The 22,794-nt window shown below is 37.6% G+C and overlaps 1 protein-coding gene and 1 long non-coding RNA gene across 2 annotated transcripts in view; one reads left to right on the top strand and one right to left on the bottom strand.

The window, feature by feature from the left end:
* LOC140629432 (outer dynein arm-docking complex subunit 2-like) overlaps positions 1-22,794 on the top strand; it is a 216,335-nt gene that overhangs the window by 82,531 nt on the left and 111,010 nt on the right. Inside the window, exons 15-20 of the mRNA XM_072818908.1 lie at positions 9,918-10,064; positions 10,683-10,892; positions 13,625-13,867; positions 14,390-14,500; positions 16,458-16,612; positions 18,384-18,626. Of these exons, the coding sequence (XP_072675009.1) occupies positions 9,918-10,064; positions 10,683-10,892; positions 13,625-13,867; positions 14,390-14,500; positions 16,458-16,612; positions 18,384-18,626 (1,109 nt within the window). The remainder of the gene's footprint in view (positions 1-9,917; positions 10,065-10,682; positions 10,893-13,624; positions 13,868-14,389; positions 14,501-16,457; positions 16,613-18,383; positions 18,627-22,794) is intronic.
* The window catches only part of LOC140629434 (uncharacterized), a 187,104-nt gene continuing 179,518 nt past the window's right edge, over positions 15,209-22,794 (bottom strand). Inside the window, exons 4-5 of the long non-coding RNA XR_012027266.1 lie at positions 16,172-16,263; positions 15,209-15,379 (exon numbers count right to left, since the gene is read on the bottom strand). This is a non-coding gene — a long non-coding RNA (uncharacterized lncRNA). The remainder of the gene's footprint in view (positions 15,380-16,171; positions 16,264-22,794) is intronic.

A 22,794-nucleotide genomic window follows, 5' to 3' on the forward strand; every position in this document is an offset into this window, starting at 1 on the left:
TTAAGCCATGCAAAAGAATAACAGGGAAAGCCCCCTTCCAGATGTTTCTGTTTATATAAATATACATATGAAATTTTTATGTATGAAATGAAGTCAGACTACTTGTTATGTGACATTTTGCATTTTATATTTAATGTTTTCTTGGTGATCCTCCATATCTGCCTCAGTTCTTCTAATTACAACATTGTTTTGTACTATATGAATATATCAATAATTTATGTAACAGTTCCCTTACTGATAACATTTTGCCTTGTCTCCCAGATCAATTTTTATTATTACAACATTGTAAATATTTTTACATATTCTTTGGATATGTATCCTATTTCTGTAGGATAGCTACTTTGAAGTAGAATTGCTTGGGTCAAAGACTGTGTACATTTAAAATTTTGATAGTTCTAATGGGGAGGTGTTGTTCAATTGGTACAAAATTTTAGTTTCACAAGCTCTAGAGAGCTGCACAGCATAGTTAACAATATTGAATTGTACATTTAAAAAATGTAAGAGGGTATTTGATCTCATGGTAAGTGTAAGTATGACAAAAAGGGAAGAGACATAAGAAAACTTTTGGAGGCAATGGATGTTCCTGTTATCTTGATTGTGGTGATGGTTTCACAGATGTACGCATGTGTCCCAACTCGTTTTTTGCATATCAGTTCCACCTCAATCTATTTTAAACAAGAAACAATATATGCACAATGAAGTTAGAGAAGTATTACAATGAAATTTTAAAATTTAAAGAGAAATAATGAAAAGTAATAAACTGACCAAGCTTGGTTTGAATAAAAAAAAAATTTTGTAGCTACTTACACAAAGCAAATACTAGTTTACACTCAATTAGTAATATACCAATGATTTTTGACCTTGAACACAGTGAAATCAGCCAGGCTCCTAAAAACTAAACAAAGCAAAAATCTCAATGCTCAGGTAATATTCATGGAAGTTTTAAACCAATTGGTGTGAAGTGGGATCTAGGCAGATTGTCTTTAAAATCTTTCCAGGGTGTTAAAATTATTTGTTTAGAAATAAGGTTCATTGTTACAAATTCTCACTAATCTACAGTCTTTTTTTATTTTGGCCAATTCCAAATGGGGAGAGAATGTATCTTTTTTATATATATAAATTTATTTTTTATTGGTGTTCAATTTGCCAACATATAGAATAACACCCAGTGCTCATCCCATCATGTGCCCCCCTCAGTGCCCGCCACCCAGTCACCCTCACCCCCCGCCCACCTCCCCCTCCACCACCCCTAGTTCGTTTCTCAGAGTTAGGAGTCTCTCATGTTCTGTCTCCCTTTCTGATATTTCCCACTCATTTTTTTCTCCTTTCCCCTTTGCTCCCTTTCACTACTTTTTATATTCCCCAAATGAACGAGACCATATAATGTTTGTCCTTCTCCGATTGACTTATTTCACTCAGCATAATACCCTCCAGTTCCATCCACATCGAAGCAAATGTTGGGTATTTGTCGTTTCTAATTGCTGAGGAATATTCCATTGTATACATAGACCACATCTTCTTTATCCATTCATCTTTCGATGGACACCGAGGCTCCTTCCACAGTTAGGCTATTGTGGACATTGCTGCTAGAAACATCGGGGTGCAGGTGTCCCGGCGTTTCACTGCATCTGTATCTTTGGGGTAAATCCCCAGCAGTGCAATTGCTGGGTCGTAGGGCAGGTCTATTTTTAACTCTTTGAGGAACCTCCACACAGTTTTCCAGAGTGGCTGCACCAGTTCACATTCCCACCAACAGTGCAAGAGGGTTCCCTTTTCTCTGCATCCTCTCCAACGTTTGTGGTTTCCTGCCTTGTTAATTTTCCCCATCCTCACTGGTGTGAGGTGGTATCTCATTGTGGTTTTGATTTGTATTTCCCTGATGGCAAGTGATGCAGAGCATTTTCTCATGTGCATGTTGGCCATGTCTATGTCTTCCTCTGTGAGATTTCTGTTCATGTCTTTTGCCCATTTCATGATTGGATTGTTTGTTTCTTTGGTGTTGAGTTTAATAAGTTCTTTATAGGTCTTGGAAACTAGCCCTTTATCTGATACGTCATTTGCAAATATCTTCTCCCATTCTGTAGGTTGTCTTTGAGTTTTGTTGACTGTATCCTTTGCTGTGCAAAAGCTTCTTATCTTGATGAAGTCCCAATAGTTCATTTTTGCTTTTGTTTCTCTTGCCTTCGTGGATGTATCTTGCAAGAAGTTACTGTGGCCGAGTTCAAAAAGGGTGTTGCCTGTGTTCTCCTCTAGGATTTTGATGGAATCTTGTCTCACATTTAGATCTTTCATCCATTTTGAGCTTATCTTTGTGTCTGGTGCAAGAGAGTGGTCTAGTTTCATTCTTCTGCATGTGGATGTCCAATTTTCCCGGCACCATTTATTGAAGAGACTGTCTTTCTTCCAATGGATAGTCTTTCCTCCTTTGTCGAATATTAGTTGACCATAAAGTTGAGGGTCCACTTCTGGGTTCTCTATTCTGTTCCATTGATCTATGTGTCTGTTTTTGTGCCAGTACCACACTGTCTTGATGACCACAGCTTTGTAGTACAACCTGAAATCTGGCATTGTGATGCCCCCAGATATGGTTTTCTTTTTTAAAATTCCCCTGGCTATTCAGGGTCTTTTCTGATTCCACACAAATCTTAAAATAATTTGTTCCAACTGAGAGAATGTATCTTGTGTGAATTTGCATATTCCTGATTAGTAGTGAAGTTGATAAATATTTTCATGTGTCCAATAGCCATTGCATTGTATATCTTGCCTATTTTTCTGTGGTTGTGTTTTGAATCTTAATACAAATTAACCCTTTGTTATAGTATTTGTAAGTATTTTCTTTCAGTTTCTCATGTCTTTTTATCTACTCTTCTGTTTGAAAACTTTAAAATTGTACATTAGTAAATATATTGATTTTCCTTCATAGCTTATAAAATTTTGTGTATTAAGAGCTAAGAAGATTTTTCTGATGTCATTTCAAGAGAACAAAAATTTTTTATTTCCTCCTGGTAGGTTTATAGTTTTAAAAAAATGTTTAGAAGTTGCTTCTATCTTGATGTCATTTTATGTATAGTGTGAGGCAGGGATCTAATTTTACTTTTTTTTTTCTTTGATGGAGATTCAGTTGTATCAACACAGATAATTGGCTTCTCCACTCTTTCCTCAAGTGATCTGAGATATTACCTATATCAAGTATTGTCATCTCATATGTGAGAGTTTCTTTCTGGATCCTTCTCTATTACATTGAGTTATTTGGATGCTCCCATGCCAGGTCCATGCTGTTTTAATTACTGCTACTTTGGTGTATTTTAATACTTGATTGGCCAGAGAGTTTTCTTAAATTCTTTAAAACTACTTTTTGCATATTTTCCATTCCAGATCATTTTTAGAAAAGTTGAAAATCAAATAAAAAAAAAAACCCTCAAAAATGCTACCGGGGATTTTGGCTGGTCTACATGAATTTATAAATTATTTTGGATAAATTGCAATTTTTTCAAGCTTTTATTTAAATTCCAGTTAGTTAACCACAGTGTAATATTAGCTTCAGGTGTACAACTTAGTGATTCAGCACTTAAATACAACACCCGGCGTCCATCACAACAAATGCTCTCCTTAATCCCCATCCCCTACTTAACACCTCCCTGCCTCCCCCCTCCCTTCTGGTAGCCATCAGTTTGTTCTTTCTAGTTAAGAGTCTGTTTCTTTTTCTTGGTTTTCCTTTCTTCCCACCCCCATGTTCATTTTTTTTAATTCTTAAATTCCACATATGAGTGAAATCCTATGGTATTTGTCTTTCTCTAACTGACCTATTTCAATTAGCATTATACTCGCTCTATCCATGCCATTGCAAATGGCAAGATTTCACTCTTTTGATGGCTGAGTAATATTCCGTTGTATATATGCCACATCTTCTTTATCCATTCATCAGTCAATGGACATTTGGGCTTTTTCCATAATTTGGCTATTGTTGATAATGCTGCTATAAATATTCCCTTTTTCCATTCCCTTTGAATTAGTATATTTGTATCCTTTGGTTAATGCTGCTATTTCCTGTATTATAATTTTATCCATTCTGACTGGTGTGAGGTGATATCTCATTGTAGTTTTAATTTGTATGTCCCTAATGATGAGTGATGTTGAAAATTTTTTAATGTGTGTCTGTTGGCCATCTGGATATCTTCTTTGGAGAAATGTCTGTTTATATCTTCTTTCCATTTTTTAATTGGGTTGTGTTTTGGGTGTTGAGTTTTATAAATTCTTTATAGATTTTGGATACCAACTCTTTGTCAACTCGTATGTCATTTGTAAAAATCTTTTCCCATCCCATAGGTTGCCTTTTAGTTTTATTGATTGTTTCCTTTGCTGTGTAGAAGCTTTTTATCTGATGAAGTTCCAGTAGTTAATATTTGCATTTATTTTCCTTGCCTCAAGAGAAGCTGATGTCAAAGGTTAGGGCTGATGTCAAAGAGGTTGCTGCCTGTGTTCTCCTCTAGGATTTTAATGATTTCCTGTCTCACATTTAGGTCTTTAATCCATCTTGAATTTATTTCTGTGGATGGTGTAAGAAAAAGATCTACTTTCAATCTTTAGCATGTCGCTGTCCAGTTTTTCCAACACTTTGTTGGAGAGACTATCTTTTTTCCATTAGATATTCTTTCTTGCATTGTCAAAGATTAATTGACCATATAGTTGTGGGCTTGCAAATTTTAATATCATTCAGTTATCCTATTCAGGAACATGGTATGACCATTCATTTATTTTTAAATTTGTATGTATTTTAGTAAAACTTAATAGCTTCTTTTCCACATATTTTCAACATACTGTGAGATTTACTCCTTGATATTTTTGTTATTATTTTGCTAATACTGGCATGGGAACATTTTTCAAATTATGCATTGTGATTTGTTATTCCTAGTGTATGGGGGAGTTACTCATTTTTAATGTGGCCCTTATATCCACTTTATTGAGCTATTTTTATTAATTATCATAATTATTCAGTATAGTCTTCCAAATCTTTTTAGAAAGGCAGTTATATTTGCTACAAATTTTTCCTCATTGCAGTGACTAGGACATTCCAGCAGATTATCTATTTCTGTAAATGTTCCATGTCTGTTTAAAAGGAATGTGTAGGGAATGCTTGCATTGTTCCTTACCCATTCCCAATAAAAATTCTCAGCAAGCTTGTAATACAACAGTTTGAGTCTAATTTCTTTTTTCCTCTGGAACAATATTTTCTCATTTTCTTTCCTGGAGTTCTATTGAGTCTCATCTCTTGAGTCTTAGGTTTATGAGTGCTGAATCATCAGTATAAAGCCAGTTTGCAAATAAACAGAAAGCAAAGCAATATATTTTACTATTTTGACTTACGTGCTCATATGCCATTCACTCTGAGCATTGACTTTTTACCATTTCTCATCCTGGGACATGAAGAGTATCTGTAAGCCAACCTCTGTGCTGGGTGCCAGGCCCTCTGTCATCATTAATAAACAGTCACTGGCAGGCTTCACTTTTCTTGCTCTCTGAGTGGCATATTTGGAGGAAAAAATGCTGAAATCATTGAAAGTCAGTTGGATGGCTGTGTGATGGCTGTATCTCCTCACCAGGTCTCACCCACTGCCCCTTGATTACAGACGGTGGGGAGCAAAAGAAGGGCCTCCACTCCCGATTGTGCCTCTGACTGCCTTCTTATCTCACTGTCACCATGTGGGACTCTACAGGAAGCTCCAAATGATGGCTCTGGGAGCATGTAGCCTATCAGAGTTTCGTCTACTTGTTTTATAGTATCCTTTTCTGAATCAAGTTACTTGAAGTCTTTATGACACAAATAAGTATCCTTGACCTCTTAATCCCAGTTACCTCCTCTCTGGATAGCTGTAGTAACCTGCATGGTCTCCATATGTTCCATCTGCCCCCTCCCTACAGGGGGCCCTTTAGCTGGAATGATCTTTTAAAAATGTACGCAACTCATGTGAGTCCTCCCACTCTCCTCCAAAACAATACCCTTGAATATTTCCTATTAATCTTGAATGAAGATTAAAATCCTCAACCTGGCCTATGGGTGCAGCAGATTCCTTTGCCCACTTAATTTTTTAGCTCATCTTGGATCATTTGCCACCCAGGCTCTGGGTCTCAGCCACACTGGCCTTCGTTAGGTCTTAAACAGGCCATGTTCCAATCCTCCTTAGGGTTTTACACATACTGTTTCCTCTGACTGGTGTGCCTTTCATCATGTCCGACCTCCTTCACCAGGGAAGGCTCCTACTCTGTCCACACTTCAGTCCAGACATAGTTTCCTCAGGGAAACTTTTCCTGATGTCCTGGCCTAGAGTCCCCTGTTGCAAACATCCATAACCCTGTGCCACTTTTCTGTATAACACTTCTTAAAGTTTTCATTTATTTGGATGGGCTTAACAATTAAGATCTTTCTTCTCCACTAAGCTTTATGAGCTCCACGAGGCAAAAACTAGATCTGTTTTTGTCTACCAGGATGTCTCTAGTTCCTGGTATCAGACATGGTGAATAACTGCAAATTTGTTGAATGAAAGAATTAAAAAATGGTTGGATGGTTGGAGGCATCTGGCTCCCTGATTTAGTCTCAGATACATTCTTCATCTCAATTTCATAAGCATTTATTTCTCTTTTATCAGCAGTAAGAGGATTGGAGGTAGATATTACTCTATGTACCAGATAAGGTAATACTTTTTTTTTCAAAGATGTTATTTAAAACACTGAGAAACATTGTTTAGAAGAGTGCCTATTGATCTTGTCTTTCCAAAAGAAATTTTGAGAAAAATGAAGGAAAAAGCAAGATCTCTTCAACTTTCACATATTAGCAACATGATTGTGATAATGATAATGAACAAAGGCCTCCCAGTCTCAGAAAGGAATGTGAACTGCGAAGTATCTGAAGGCTGACAGAGCCTGGAAATGTCTGAGAAGACGCAGGGGCAGGATGACAACTAGCAAAACAACTTGCATTAATTTAAGAAGTGGAAAAGCTTATTGGAAGCATTCTTCAAAACCCTTCAGAAACTAGTAAAATAATATTTTACTATGTTTTCTCCAGCTCTTAAAACTTCACAAATGCAAATACATGATAAAATGTGAAAATAAGTATTGGCAACTAATTACATTCTCAGGGGAGATTTAATTGAAAAATAAGCATATTTGCACTGCTTCTTCTTAGTAAGATGTTTATGGCATCTGGTCAAAGTAGAACAAACATTTGAAAATCCTTTGACATAGCTGGTATTTAAAGAATAGCAATTGGCTAACATTTGTGGCTCTGTATGTTGAATATTTTGGCTCCCATTCGCTGGTATTCATTCTGAAAGATTTATAATCCTTTGGGGAGTGTGGTCAGTGACAAGAGTAGAACTAAATCCTGAAATGTGGAAAAACTAACTTTCCCTAATATAAAACTGTTCTAAAAAAAAACTCTCAAGTCTATGAATATGTTTCCAGATTTTCAGAAAAAAAGCTGCTGATTTACAGAGTTTTTTTCTATAAGGATCTAACTTCTCAATGATAAAAGAAAATTTTCCATCCTTTGGCTTCAAAAGTGGCTTAGAGATCATTTAGAAAAATATAGTGTCTTACCTTTTGGGCATCTACCACAAGTACACAATTCCTTAAAATTGTTATGTCATTGGTTATGGTGCATATGATGAAATCAAGCACACAAGATAGAAATAATCTAGAAGAGAAAAATTAAGAGACCTCGAAATGAAATAGGAAAGAATGACTGTGCGGAATGTGTAAGTAGGAAAGTGCTACCAAAGAAAATACAATGCAAGTATAGCAGTCAAGAAAGTCCTCTATCACACACCACTGAGAACGCCAGGACAGCATGCTCTGCCTCGGAGTTTGGTGTGTGTGTGTGGACTCTGTTGGCTTGACTGAGGCATGACATGCTGTTTGATACCTTCTTGCTTTCAAGTCATGCTTGAGTCTGAAGGCACTGCCTAAAGAACTCTATCTGAAGCTCCTGGTTTGCATTTTTAAACTTTTCATGTGGGAGCCCACCCAGCTCTCCTCCTCCAGGTACACCAGGGGAATTTTTGGGCTCCTTTTAACCCAATTAAATTCAACAAAAGAATTGTTAAATAATTGTTTCTCTCGCTTTCTCTTTTTTTTTTATATATTATGATTAGCATTTAGATTCTTCTTTATGATTTATGAAATATCTGCCTTCTGTTTTTAAAAAGAAAGGCATCAAAAGTGCTAATGTGTGTTTGAAGAGGTCCTGTACCCCAAAACAAGGGAGATTATAAAATTGAATGTAATAAGGATTTACTATTTTATGTTTCAAAATGAACTGTAGGACGATTGGTGGTGGTAAAAATTTCTCTTGATATAAACAAAGACATTAAAAGCTATGGGAAGAAAACTCCTTGTTTTCAATGTAAATAGTAAAGTGAAGGCTTTTGCCATTCTCAACTTCATCTTGAATATAGAGGACAGCCTGGATTACTCAGGAAGAAAATTAATATGAAAAGCAGACTGACAATGGTTTCAGCACAGGATAGTGGTTTGTAATATTTTTAGAGATGTGGAGGGGCTTTTATGGACGCATTAAGAGGAAAGGCTGAAGTCTAAACCTTTCTATCTTTTTGATGCTTGCCCTCTTATAATCCCATTTCAGCTTATTTTAAAAGTAACACATCATGTTGTATTCACAAAAGGATTTGTGTGTGTGTGAGATATGAAGGAGGAGGTTGGGCTGCTTGGATATAATTTCCACTTTTGTGTAAATGTATATATTGTATCTATGAACATGTATCTGTAATATAGCAATATAAAGTCATAATCAGCAAATGAGAATAAACATATTTTGTAGGTGTCTTTCTTCAAAAAGGAAAGAGATTTATTTGAGGCCATTCATACTGTGTTTTGAGGTAGAGACCGAAGGCCATCTTTCATGAGCACCTTTTACAAAAATAGTTTATCCTTAGCTCCATTAGAAACATTGCTCTTGTGTCTTATGAACTATTTCGGTGCTTATACTGGAACTCTTATTTACCATCCCGTCTTAATAGGAGGAGAAGTAATATGTACTATGTTGCATCCATCAGAAGATTTTTTAAAGCATTAATGATGGGTGGACATTGCTTAAGAATTCCTGCAATGAATTCTGATTATAATTTCCTGGTGCATCTGTTTCACTGATCAATCATTACATTCTTTTAAATTCTCCCAGATTGTTTTACCTTAAAGGAGCCATTCCCCACTACCTTTTACAGCTGGTGATTAGCCAAGCAGACATTGATCACATGATTCTCAACACTGGGACAGCATTTTGCATGCGATACTGAAGGCTACCTTTTTGTCCTTTATCCATACACGGAGTCATCTCCAGTTCCTAATGGGCTCGCCACCTCCTTCCCAACCCCATGGCCCCTCTCCCACTTAATCCTGGTCCCAGCATGGTTTGTTGTACTGCTTCCCACATGGTTTCCCTTTCCTCAGGTTTTTCCCTGTTCCAGACTGTTCTACATACATCTGTGAGAATAATTTCCAGACACGGTTTGGATTGCACAGTATGCTGTTCAAGAACTCCAGGGACGGCCTGTTACCTCTGCATAAAACTTACATTCCTCAGTGGATTTCTCAAGGCTTGCCCCTCGACTCTATTTAATGTACTAATACCACCTAATGCTCTAGCTGTTTAAAGCAGACAGACCACCTTTAAATGTTGACTCTTAATTGGAATAATGTTTTATGATACTCTGTAAAGCTTTTTTGTGCTTCAACTCTACATGATTCATTTAACAAATTATAACCCACTCGGAGAACTTAAAAAAATTTAACATGCCATGTATGGGGAGACACATTTCCCAGTTCATGGATTCATAACCATTAAGGAAATTTCTATAGAAGCGTGATCTTATTTAACCTTTCCATGGCCTTGCGTTTCGTAGGAAGGAAAAGAGATAGCTACAGTGATTGCATTGCGTTCAATAAAAGATTTCAACTTGGCGCAAGAGACCTGCCAGTTGGCAATCAGAGATGTTGGAGGCCTTAAAGTTTTGATAAATTTACTGGATACTGATGAATTCAGATATAAGGTGAGTGGCTTACCTCACGTGGGTGATGAGCCTTGTTCATACCTCTTTGTGCTTCTCTTTTTACTGATACGTCTCTGCTACCTCTGCCTAGTTCTTTTCTTTGCCTGCTCATCTCACTGATAGCTTGTTCCTTTTGTTCGCTGCTCTTCTCTTCTTGGCTGTGCTTTATCTTCTGGTTCATTTCCAGAACCTTTTCTATATGCTTCTTAAATGATGAATGTTTGTCTGCATAATTGAAGGAAAATAAGGAGGCTATGTGTAACACCTGGGAACAGAAGGCATTTCCTTTAAAAACTTCATGAGGGGGATCCCTGGGTGGCGCAGCGGTTTGGCGCCTGCCTTTGGCCCAGGGCGCGATCTTGGACACACGGGATCGAATCCCACGTTGGGCTCCCGGTGCATGGAGCCTGCTCCTCCCCCTGCCTGTGTCTCTGCCTCTCTCTCTCTCTCTCTCTGTGTGTGACTATCATAAATAAATTAAAAAAAATAAATAAATAAAAATAAAAATAAAAACTTCATGAGGGAAGGATTTGAGGTAGACTTGGAATTTTTAAAACTCTAGGACTGGTTATGTATTAAGCACTTATTTTCACCTCTAACTCCTATTTTCTCATTTAGATTGGTTCATTAGAAATCCTAAAGGAAATCAGTCATAATCCTCAAATCAGACGTAATATTGTTGACCTTGGGGGCTTACCAATTATGGTTAATATACTTGATTCTCCACATAAGAGACTGAAATGCCTGGCAGCTGAGACAATCGCAAATGTTGCCAAGTTTAGAAGAGCCCGACGGGCAGTGAGACACCATGGAGGCATTACCAAACTGGTGAGTACCTCTGCCATTGTCATCAGCACACCACCTGCCACCAAGATGTCACCTCTCTGCTGTCCTTCCTGGCCACTCCTGGATGTTAAATAACCATAGGTGTGTTCCAGGAACCTTCTTTGGTATAACGTCCTCAAAAACTGTTTTTGTGTATTCACATTAGCAACTGGCCAGAAAACAGGTCTGATCTTATTTTTCAAAGATATATACATCTAAATAAGAGATGTAATTTACACCTACCACATTGGTAGGGAGATGTTTATGTGTGTGTGTAATGTCGGGAAGTGTAGTCCATGCTCTCTGCTCTGGTGAGCTCACCATGAGGACTGCCTCCCAAGGAGACTGTCAGAGCAACAGACATTTATTCATCTCATTGTTACTTATGATAGTGACAACTGAAAACTATGTTTACCATATGAGATCAGTAAAATAATATGAAGTGTATCTCGAGGAAACATGCATCATCAGCTATCAGTATATAATATTATATAAAATTATGACAGGATCAAAACCTGATTGACACATATGACTCCAATTTTCAAAGACTTACCTAACAAGTATATAACAAGTTTTCTATAAAAACATGTGAAATAAATACACAAAATTGTACGCAGGTGTTTCCTCTGAAATAACTACCAATTTTTCTTCATATTTTTCCATATTTGCCAATTTATTGTGTATTATTTTTATAATTTAAAAAATGATTATATCAATAACTGTCACTGAAAGAAATAAGTGAACATTCTGTTCAACACTCATGTCAAGAAAACGTAGGGCATTAAGGAAATGCATTTTCATCCACCTTCCAAAGGATCTTGTGTTCCTCCTATAGCATTTACATACTGGACAGTCTCCACTTCTATAGTTTGAGTTCCTTGAGATAAGAGATGTGTCTTACTTATCTTACTGTCATCTACAGCACTTAGCCCAGTACCCTACACATATGAAAGGTTAATAAATATACATTGAATCAATATGCATTTAATAGGAATGCATACACAGTGAAATGTGTTTAGAAATTTACTGAGAGATTCTGTGTACGGATCTTCCTTGATTTACAATGGAGTTATATGTCCAGATAAACCCATTGTAAGTTGAAAATACCGTAAGTTGAAATGCATTTAAGTTGAAATGCGTTTAATACAGCTAACATACTGAATATCACAGATTAGCCTTGCCTACCTTAAACATGCTCAAAATACTTAGCCTCTAGTTGGGCAAAATTATCTAACACAAAGCCTATTTTATAATAAAGCATTGATATCTCTTGTAATTTACTGAATCTGTACAGAAAGTGAAAACACAATGGCTACAGATTGGGAACAAAATGGTTGTAACCATATCAGTTGCTTACCCTTGTGATGTTGTGGCTGACAGAGCTGAGGCTTGCTGCCACTGCCCAGCATCACAAGAATGTAACATACATATTACTAGCTCAGATAAAATTCCAAATAGGATTTCTACTGAATGCATATCACTTTCACACCATAGTAAAGTTGAAAAATAAGTTGAACCATCATAAATTGGGGACCGTCTGATGTCACTTGTAATCTGTAGATCACAATAGAGTGTAATTATTTGCTTCAAAAATAAGATAGATTTATGGCTGCATAGATGGATAAATAGATGGTTAGCTATGAGATAAAACAAATGTGATAATGTTAATTATAGAATCTAGGGAATGTATACATTTTTTGCTGTATAATCACTGTACAACTCTTTCAGCCATTGTGTATGTTTGAAATTTTTCATAATAAAATGTTGGGGAAAGGTAATTATTAGTATGATTATCAGTGTTCTGCTTAAGTAATGAAGTAATACATTAGGCTGATGTGGCTGTCTACTGGAATTATGAATAATGTATAGAATAAATGAATAATGTAACTTAAAACTATAAATTTTAGTAAATTTCTTTTATGAGAGTCTTATATATCACATTCGGGGACTTAGAATTTGGTACCTGAATTGCAATTACTTAGTCAAGATAATGCTACACATTTTAATATAATCTTACATGATAGCTAAGTTAGGAATGGGAAAGAAGAGTAATAGATCAACCATTAATAGACTTGTAATTACTAGGTTGAGAACACATCTGAGAAAGATCAGGATTGGTAATCCATTTTTGGTTTGCTAACAATATGAGGGTAGATGACATACAGATAAGAGTCCCTCACTAAAATGGGAAGAGAGGGAGATCACTCAGTACAGAGATGGAACAGTGGGCTTGTCATGACATCAGAGCAAGGGAATGGAGGTTAAAAGAAGAGCAGGCAGGAGGCCATTGACCACAGTGGGGTTTGGGCACTTAGATGGAGATAGATCTCGAAAGAGGCACACCTGGTAGAAACCTGGGCAGAAGTTAAGAATTCTGAGCAAGCAGAAAGAATGCATCCATGCAGGGAAGGATTGTAAGAACCCGGGCTGCAGATATAGTATACAAATCTTGTTAATATAAATGTAACAGCCATATTAATATTAATACAATCTTGGTGAGATTAAATTTCTTGTAGGAAGGAAATGTAAAGGCTCCCAGATCTGGAGGAAGATATATTTTGAAGGGTTCTGTTTCTTTGCTTTCACTGACTATTTCTGTGTAGTATGAAAATTAATTCGTAGAAGTATTCTTATTTTTGATAGAAGTTAGCTTGGTAGCAGCCCTGTAACTGTTGTGGGAAATGTTGTTTTATTTTAAAGATTCCCACATACATTGTATTTATCTGTTTTTGTAGGTCGCTTTACTGGACTGTGTACAGAGTTCAGCAGAACCAGCTCAATCAAGTCTGTATAATGCCAGAGATGTGGAAGTAGCTCACTGTGTGGCACTGGCATTATGGAGCTGTAGTAAGAGTTATGCAAATAAAGAAACCATTCATAAAGCCGGCGGCATTCCTTTGTTGGCTCACTTACTGAAGACTTCTCATGAAAACATGCTAATTCCAGTGGTGGGGACATTGCAAGAATGTGCATCAGAGGTACTCAAGCCAGCTCTGCTTCCCTTGTTTTCATTTGCATTAACTTTTTTTTAGTTGAATAATAATTTTTAAGATTATTGTGACTGCTAAGGATTTTTTTTTGAGAAGTCAGCAGTTCTTTAGAGAAGATGAAACTAATAGAACATTAATTAAATGGTTACCTGTGTGATGTATTTTTTAAAATGTTGACTAAATTCTCTTATACAGTTGTGTTAATCTTGGACTTTAGTGTTTTTTAAGAAAGTTTGTTTGGCATACTTATTAGTAAATGTAAATAGATATTTATATTCATGCATTACACATGTAAATATTTAAATTTAAGGGATCCCTGGATGGCTCAGTGGTTTAGCACCTGCCTTTGGCCCAGGGTGTGATCCTGGAATCCTGGGATCAAGTCCCATGTGAGGCTCCCTGCATGGAGCCTATTTTTCCTTCTGCCAGTGTCTCTGACTCTCTTTCTCTGTGTCTCTCATGAATAAATAAATAAAATCTTTAAAAAAATATTTAAATTTGTATTCTTAGGAAAAGTACCGAGCTGCAATCAAAGCAGAAAGGATAATTGAAAATCTAGTCAAGAACCTAAATAGTGAGAATGAACAACTACAGGAACAGTGTGCCATGGCCATCTACCAGGTATGGTGGACTCCCCAGCAAAGTTGTGGTGTTCTTCATATAGTTAAGGTGGCATTTCTAAATATGAAGTTTCATTCTCTGGGGCTATGACTCAGGAATCTGCATTTTTAGCAAGAATCCCCAGGGATTTTTCTGCACACACAGGTCTGCATCACTGTGCTAATGATAGATGCCTGTGTATGTGAGAGAGAGAAGCCTGCTCCAACATATCTTGATTATGTACATTTCTAGAAGGTACTTATATATCTTTGTCTCCTAAAACAAGTTACTTAGTGTAAAATAGCTAAATATATGCATGGTGCCTTTATATTGCTTTTCAAGTACCCTGTTCAAACATACTGATCTTGGGAAATTTATCTTCTGCCAAGACAGATGGATGATGAATGAGTGTATGCTTGTGTATGTGTGTGTATTCCTGTTGTATCTTTTTATTATTTTAATCTTCATTAGCTTTTTGTGAGTTATGCATTTCATAGTACATCAGAAAAGGGAAGAAAAGGTAGCCTTGACAAATTAGTAGATGGCTGCTTACTGGCCATTCCAGCTTCTACCTATCAGAGAAATCAGAGCTGATTTCCTAGAGGAATACATTTTAAAATGTGCACAGTGACAGTATGCCAAAATGACAGAGTTAGAGAAAGGGGTTCATGTCAGTAGAGAATTGTATTAGTTTGCAAGGGCTGCCATAACAAAATACCATACACTGGGTGTCTTAAATAACAGAAATTTATTTCCTTATAGTTCTGGAGGTTACAAGTTTGAGATCAAGGTGTTGATAGTATTGCTTCCTTCTGGAGACTCTCTCCTTGGCTTGTAGATGGTCATCTTCATGTTCACATGTCTCCACATGTTCCTTCCTCTGTGTCCTAATATTTTCTTCTAAGGATACCAATCATATTGGGTTAGAGCCCACTTCAGTGACCTTTTTTAACCTTAATTACCTCTTTAAAGATTTTATCTTCAAATATGGTTACATTCTGAAGTACAGGGGTTAGGACTTTGACATATATCAGTTTTAAGGAAACACAACTCATAACAAGGATATATATAGCCTTGACTGGCATACATGCCTCATATGAGTAATTATGAAGGATTGGTTAGAAATAGTGATTAAGTTTTTAGAAGTTGCAATGTAAAAAACTGAAAATCATAAATAGAAGATAAAATGGCAGGTGCCTTGTGTGCATTTACTGTGAGGATTTCTTCTAGTGGCCCTCACAGATGATGCATGACATGCATCTGTATCATGTGGCCTCACAACCAACTGTATGCCTAGGATGATAACATATATATGCACCAAATTTAGCATCTTTTTTCTCTCAAACCTGGGAATCATGATAAGCTGGGAACATCTATGCAGTACATATTTACTTCAAAAGATGACACGAACATGGATAAACATAATACTTATCTCAAAGGATAAGTATTACACAAACTTCTGGACAAATATATCTGAATATAATGCCATTTGCTGTTGATATAACTAACTGTTCAGAGCATAGGAACTCTATTAGGGAAATGCTCATCTCTTAGATTTGGGGGCAGAAGCATTGAAGATCAGGCTAAAGCTTTATCACTCAGCTATCTTTTCTATACTTTCCCGAGACTGGGGATTGCATGACTGCAGAAATTCTCTGTCCATGCATGTGGTATTCTAGATTTCTTACCAACCTCTCTTTCTGTCTTCATGGAAGCCCACACTACCTCAGAACAGCTTGGAAGAATTTCCAAGCATGTAGAAAGTTCTAGACATTGCCAAAATCCTGTAAGGGAAGAGAGACACTGTCAGATAACTGCCAATATAAAGGAGAATTATATTTTACTTGGAGGCCCCTTCAGAAAATGATACTCTCTGAAAAGAAGTTTTGTAGCCACCAGAATGTCAGCCTCTTTAGCAATCACTGGAAGCTTGATATGCCGTCATCACTGACAGCCTCTGATTTGACTTTTTGTGTAGTGTGCTGAAGATAAGGAAACCCGTGACCTGGTTAGACTGCATGGAGGACTTAAACCCCTGGCCAGTCTGCTCAATAACACTGACAATAAAGAACGGTTGGCTGCTGTCACTGGGGCAATATGGAAATGTTCCATCAGCAAAGAGAATGCGACCAAGTAAGAGAAGCCTTTCAATATTCTATAATAAAAACATGGCCATTGAGGAATAGCTGTATTCTTTTTTTTTTTTTTTTTAAAGATTTTTTTTTTTTAAAATTTTTATTTATTTATGATAGTCACACAGAGAGAGAGAGAGAGGCAGAGACAAAGGCAGAGGGAGAAGCAGGCTCCATGCACCGGGAGCCCGACGTGGGATTCGATCCCGGGTCTCCAGGATCGTGCCCTGGGCCAAAGGCAGGCGCTAAACCGCTGCGCCACTCAGGGATCCCAATAGCTGTATTCTTAACTCACTGAAACTACATTGTGTATAGTGAGTCCTTCAACTAACATCTTCTCTTATTAATATGTAAATTTTTAAAAAGATTTTATTTATTAGAGAGAGAGAGAGAGAGAGAGAGCATGAGTAAGGTGAGGGAAAGAGGAAGAGGGAGAAGTAGACTCTCCACTGAGTGGGGAGTCCAACATGGGGTTTGATCCCAGGATGCTAAGATTATGACCTGAGGCAAAGGCTGGCACTTAACCAACTGAGCTATCCAGGTGCCCCAATATATAAATGTTTCTAAATAAAAGTATGGATGCCTAAAATTTATGGCCATTAAACTACATTCCCATAATGTTATTTTAATAAAGAATCGGTCCTAATATAACTCCTATAGTTTTTATACATGTACCTTCTAGACCAATTTGGCAGAATCAAGGTATTTTTAGAAATGAAAGACTTCTACTTCCCATCCCACCACCTGGCAATGGTTTTCTGTGCCTCACTAAAGGACTTGCTGACATAGTCTGTGTGTTGAGTTCTTTTTTGGGGGGGCAGCTGTTTAAATTATAAGTATCTCTGATTTCTTGTAGAGAAAGGGTTGATGTGATGGTGAGGGGTTGAATTTCCCACTGAATCTTTAGAGATGGAAGTGGTTCCATTCTTTTTCCTTTTTTAAAGATAATTGAGTCAGCTGGATGCCAGTTAACCAGTTAAAGAGTAGTCATTTTCAAATTATTTCATTGAATTTTAAAATACTTGTAAACTGATTTATTTTAATCTTCAAATTTATCTCTTCATATACTTTTAGAGTTCTTATGCCCTATGATGGATATTCTGAGGCAACCCTTCTTTGTATCAATGTGATGATTTTTTTTTTAAGATTATATATTTACCTGAGAGAGAGAGAGAGAGAGAGAGAGAGTATGCATGTGTGGGGAGAGGGTGAGAGGGAGAGAGAGAATCTCAAGCAGACTCCCCACTGAGCATGGAGCCCAACTTGGGGGCATGATCTCTGAGTGTTGAGATCATGACCTGCACTGAAATCGAGAGTCAGATGCTCAATCAGCTGAGCCACCCAAGTGCCCCTCAGTGTGATGATTTAACAAGAAATTCACATCTTACTTAACAGAAGATAGATTTATTTTTGCTTTGTTCATGTAAAATAGTCTCTGTGACATGGGAAAAACACTTGTAGAATAGTAGAACTGCTGACACTGTCATTTGGAAGAAGTTGTAGTTGTCTTAGAGACTGTATAGTATAGTGATTAAAGGTGCAGATGGCTAGATATGGATGCCAGCATCGCTGTGTACCAAGCTTCAAATGAGCTTTCTGAGAATGGGGATTGTGGTCGTACTTACATCATAGGGTTTTTGTAAGGACTGAGTGAGCATATGGTTGGCATTTGGCAATTTTGTGCTATTAATATTATCAGCTGATTTTATACCAAAAGTAATATCGTTCCTCTCTTTCCCTCGCCCTATCTCTTTTTCTTGTGATGAACTTAGGTTTCGAGAATACAAAGCCATTGAAACTTTGGTGGGACTTTTAACTGACCAGCCTGAAGAAGTACTTGTGAATGTGGTTGGTGCATTGGGAGAATGTTGTCAGGAATATGAAAACCGTGTCCTTGTCCGGAAATGTGGTGGCCTTCAACCACTCGTAAACCTCCTTGTTGGAATAAACCAAACTCTTCTTGTCAATGTCACAAAAGCAGTTGGTGCTTGTGCAGTAGAACCTGAAAGTATGATGTAAGTAGCTTCACAACTGAAAGATTTTATTTGAGAGTGTTAGGGGAAATGCTCAGGTCATAATAGAATAGTGTCATCACTTAGAATTGGCGTGCATAAATGGTGAAAAAGTAAAATGGATTTACTTATAAATAACCACAAGATTATCAGTCATGAGTTACAGAGCCACATTGTTCCTTTGGATGAGCTGGAGGGCTGAGGCTGGGCATATTGGGAGGACTTAACATTCCCAGTAATTAATATCCCACCTGGAAACCTTCATATAATCAACAAAATTTTTCTCTGCTTCCTAAGGAAGAATTATCCATCTATCTAACTGAGACCCTAGGTAGTTCTAGGTGGCATTCTCACAATATCCTTGTTTCTCAATTCAATTCAGCAAACATATTTTAAGCACCTAACAAGTTAGCTGTGAACTAACAAGGGAAAGAGACAAAGAATTTTAAGCTGTGATCTTGTTCCTTAAGCAAATTTTTGTCTAATTAGGAAGAAAAGACTTAAATGTTGTACAACGTAAGAACAATAGCAAGATTATATAGAGATTATATATACATACATAAATATATATTTAAAAATATAAACATTTGTGTATAAATTAAATGTAAATGTATTTACATGAAATATGATTGTGTGTGTGTGTGTGTGTGTGTGTGTGTGTGTGTGTGCAGAAAGGCAAGAATCCATATGGGCCAAATATTGTGTGAGGGTTATCCGGAGAACCAGAACCAACAGGATGAGAAAGGTGGGAGGAGTAGGGGGGATAGATTTAAGGAATTGGTTCAGGTGATTGCGGAGGCTTGGCAAGACCCAAGGCTGCAGGCTGGAGACTCAGGAAAGAGCGGCATTTTGAGGTCAAAAGCAGTTTGCTGGCAGAATTCCTTCTTGCTCAGAGGAAGTCAGCCTTTTTTTCTACTAAGGCCTTCTGATTGGATGAGGCCCACTAAGTCATGGAGGATTATCTGCTATACTCAAAGTCCACCAATTTAAGTATCAATCTCATCCCAGAAAACACCTTCACAGAAATATGCAAAACAATGTTTGAGCAGGGGCGCCTGGGTGGCGCAGTTAGTTGATCACTTGACTCTTGATCTCAGCTCAGGTCATGATCTCAGGGTTGTGAGATCAAGTCCCACATCAGGCTCTATGTTGAGTATGGGTCCTGCTTGAGATTCTCCCTCTTGCTCTGGTCCCCCTGCTGGCATGTATGCTCCCTCTCTCTCTCTCTCTCTCTCTCTCTCTCTCTCTCTCAAAAAAATTTTTTTTGATCAAGTATCTGGGCATCCCTTAACCCAGCTAAGTTGACACATCAACATTAACCATCACATATCCACCCCTTGTCAACTTGGTACCCACTCATGCATCTCCTTAAACCATACTTAATCTCCATAGAAAGATAATAACAAGGCCATATTCCTGCCTACCACTATACAACTATCCAGTGTACCACTGAAAATGCACTTAGCCTTTTTCTTAGAAGAGGAAGCAAAGTTCTTGGATGATGTTTATTCTTTTCCTTGATATTCTATAAATACACTGATGTAAAGTTCATCATACTTAAAAACTATGATAGAAAGTTAATGTCTCATTTACATGATAAGAGGATAAGAGGGAAGAAAAGAAACACACACACACACACACACACACACATAATCCATAACAAAATAAGGAGTATTTGTGACAATCACAGTACTTATTCTGTAACCGGCCATGTGGTCATAGCTTGTATTTACAACTACCTTCTTTCATGACCCATTCCATATTCCCTTTGCTTTCAGCAAGCACTTTAGCTGGTTGTGGTTCTTTACCTGGTGGGGTAACCCAAACCTTCATTCCTGAAGGTCTGGGCCATTAGTATTCCTGCCTAGAGTGGGTTGTTACAGTTTTCCATCTACCTTAATCACAGGGCATGGTAATACTTAAGAGATGCCCTGAGGGATCTCCTGTTTTCCAGATATAGTCTTCTTTACCTCCATTGTGGAGTAGCAGTCCCTTGATAATTGGGATCAGTCACCCCAGCCAACATAGTAACTCCCTCCATTGCTTATTGATATAGAGGCACGGGGAGGCCAGAGTGCCTGGGAGGCAGGTTTAACTTTCAATTCAGTGTAACCACTGTTGTGTCTCCTAGTGGAAGCATTCCTCCCTGTGGGACAAAGACCTCCAAACCAGCAAAGTATAAGGTCACAGGAACAGGAAGCAAAAAATTTGCTAGTGGATCAGTCACTAGGGGTAATAGTGAGTCATTTCCATTCCCTGATTCCTAGACCCATGAATCCTGGCTATGTATGAAAGAACACCAAGTTATTTGGCAATTGGTTAGCTCTGTTGGCCTATCCTATATAATCCCAGAGATCTGACAACCTTCCTTCATTTCATCTTTTTCTGTCCACTTCAGTCCAGGAGAGCAGTGTTTATTAAGATGGTTGATTGGATCCATGAGTCACACCTATAATCTTTTAATCATATGACTCTCCTATGTATCTCCCATATCATTTCATTCTGATTCACTCCTTCATTCAGCTCTTCAGTATGTATGACCAGGCACCCAGGGCTGCTGTGTAAGGATATATCCTGCACAACTCTAGGGAGCACCATTCCCGTGGACGTATACAGAGCATCATACTTTGGGGCCATACATAAAACCCTGTGGAAATGTATTATTTCCTATCTATTTTACCATTTGGTACCAGAAGCTTTTACCCTATGCCAGTCGTCTCTGGTAGTGCCCTCTTCCTTCTCACTTTCCTGGCTTTTGTGATTCATTTGTGTTCATGAAGGTCCTCTTCCTTCATGGGAAGCCTGCAATTCTAAGACAGCCCTGAAACACTGTTAATGTGAGTCTCATCTCACTGCATATCTGGAATAAAAGTACTAAAGCCTCTATAATTCTTTTTGGATTTGGCTTCTGGAACCTTAGGCTCAGGGATTTCAGGCACCAAGGAACACTAGCTGTACTCATGATAACTTCAAGGAAAGAAGGGCTTATAAAACAGTTTTCTATTGTATTTCTCTTTCGGAAAAACACATGGTGTTCAGTAGCACATGATAAACACTTGTCAGTATTGGGTTTATGTATTTCTTTTGATCTTTGGCTCTTGCTTACTTTTTGTCTCTCACATCTGCCAATGACACCAGCTGCCTCTGAACTTGTTTTGAATGTATCCTCCTGCTCTCTGCCTTTAGTTGAGGTTCTGGCATCTGTTACCTGGACAATTGAAGCAGGTCCTATTTGGTCTCATCTCACATCTCTCCCCTTCCACACCTCCCTGCATGGCACTGAAATTTATTCTTCCAAACTGTAGGTCTGATAGGGTTGTTTTCTTGGCCTAAAGAACTATCAATGCCCTCTCAAGCTTTGAAAACCCAACCTAAGTTCCTTACCCTGGTATTCAAAGCATTTGCCTCCTGGCCCCTTTCTACCTCTCAAGCTTCATCTTGAAAGTAGAGTGTATAATGTATATATGTATATAGTAACCATCAATTTTTCCCTATAGTGAAGAGTCTGTTTCTTGGTTTGTCTCTCTCTGTATTTTTTCCTTTATTATTTGTTTTGTTTCTTAAATTCTACATGAGTGAGAATATGATATTTGTCTTTCTCTAATTTCACTTAGCATTATATGCTTTAGCTCCATCCATGTCATTGCAAATGGTAAAAATTGTATTCTTTTTATGGCTAAATAATATTCCATTGTGTGTATCGGGGTGTGTGTGTGTGTGTGTGTACACTTGGGCTTCTTCCAGTAGTTTGGCTATTGTAAATGCAATAAACATAAAGGTTCATGTATCACTTTGAATTAGTGTTTCTGTATTTTAGAAGTAAATACTCAGTAGTGTGATTCCAGGATCATAGGGTTAGCTCTATTTTTAACTTTTTGAGGAACCTCCATACTGCAGAGTTGCACCAGTTTGCATTCGCACCAACACTGCAAGAGGGTTCCTGTCTCCACATCCTTGCCAGCACCTGTTGTTTCACATGTTACTGATTTTAGCCATTCTGACAGGTGTGAGGTGATATCTCATTGTGGTTTTGATTTGTATTTCCTTGATGCCAAGTGATGTTGAGCATGTTTTCATGTGTTTGTTGGCCATCTGTATGTCTTCTTTGAAGAAATGTCTGTTCATGTCTTCTGCCTATTTTTAAATTGGGTTATTATTTTTTTTGGCTGTT

This window comes from Canis lupus, assembly GCF_048164855.1.
Source record: "Canis lupus baileyi chromosome 5 unlocalized genomic scaffold, mCanLup2.hap1 SUPER_5_unloc_4, whole genome shotgun sequence".
Lineage (NCBI taxonomy): Eukaryota > Metazoa > Chordata > Mammalia > Carnivora > Canidae > Canis > Canis lupus.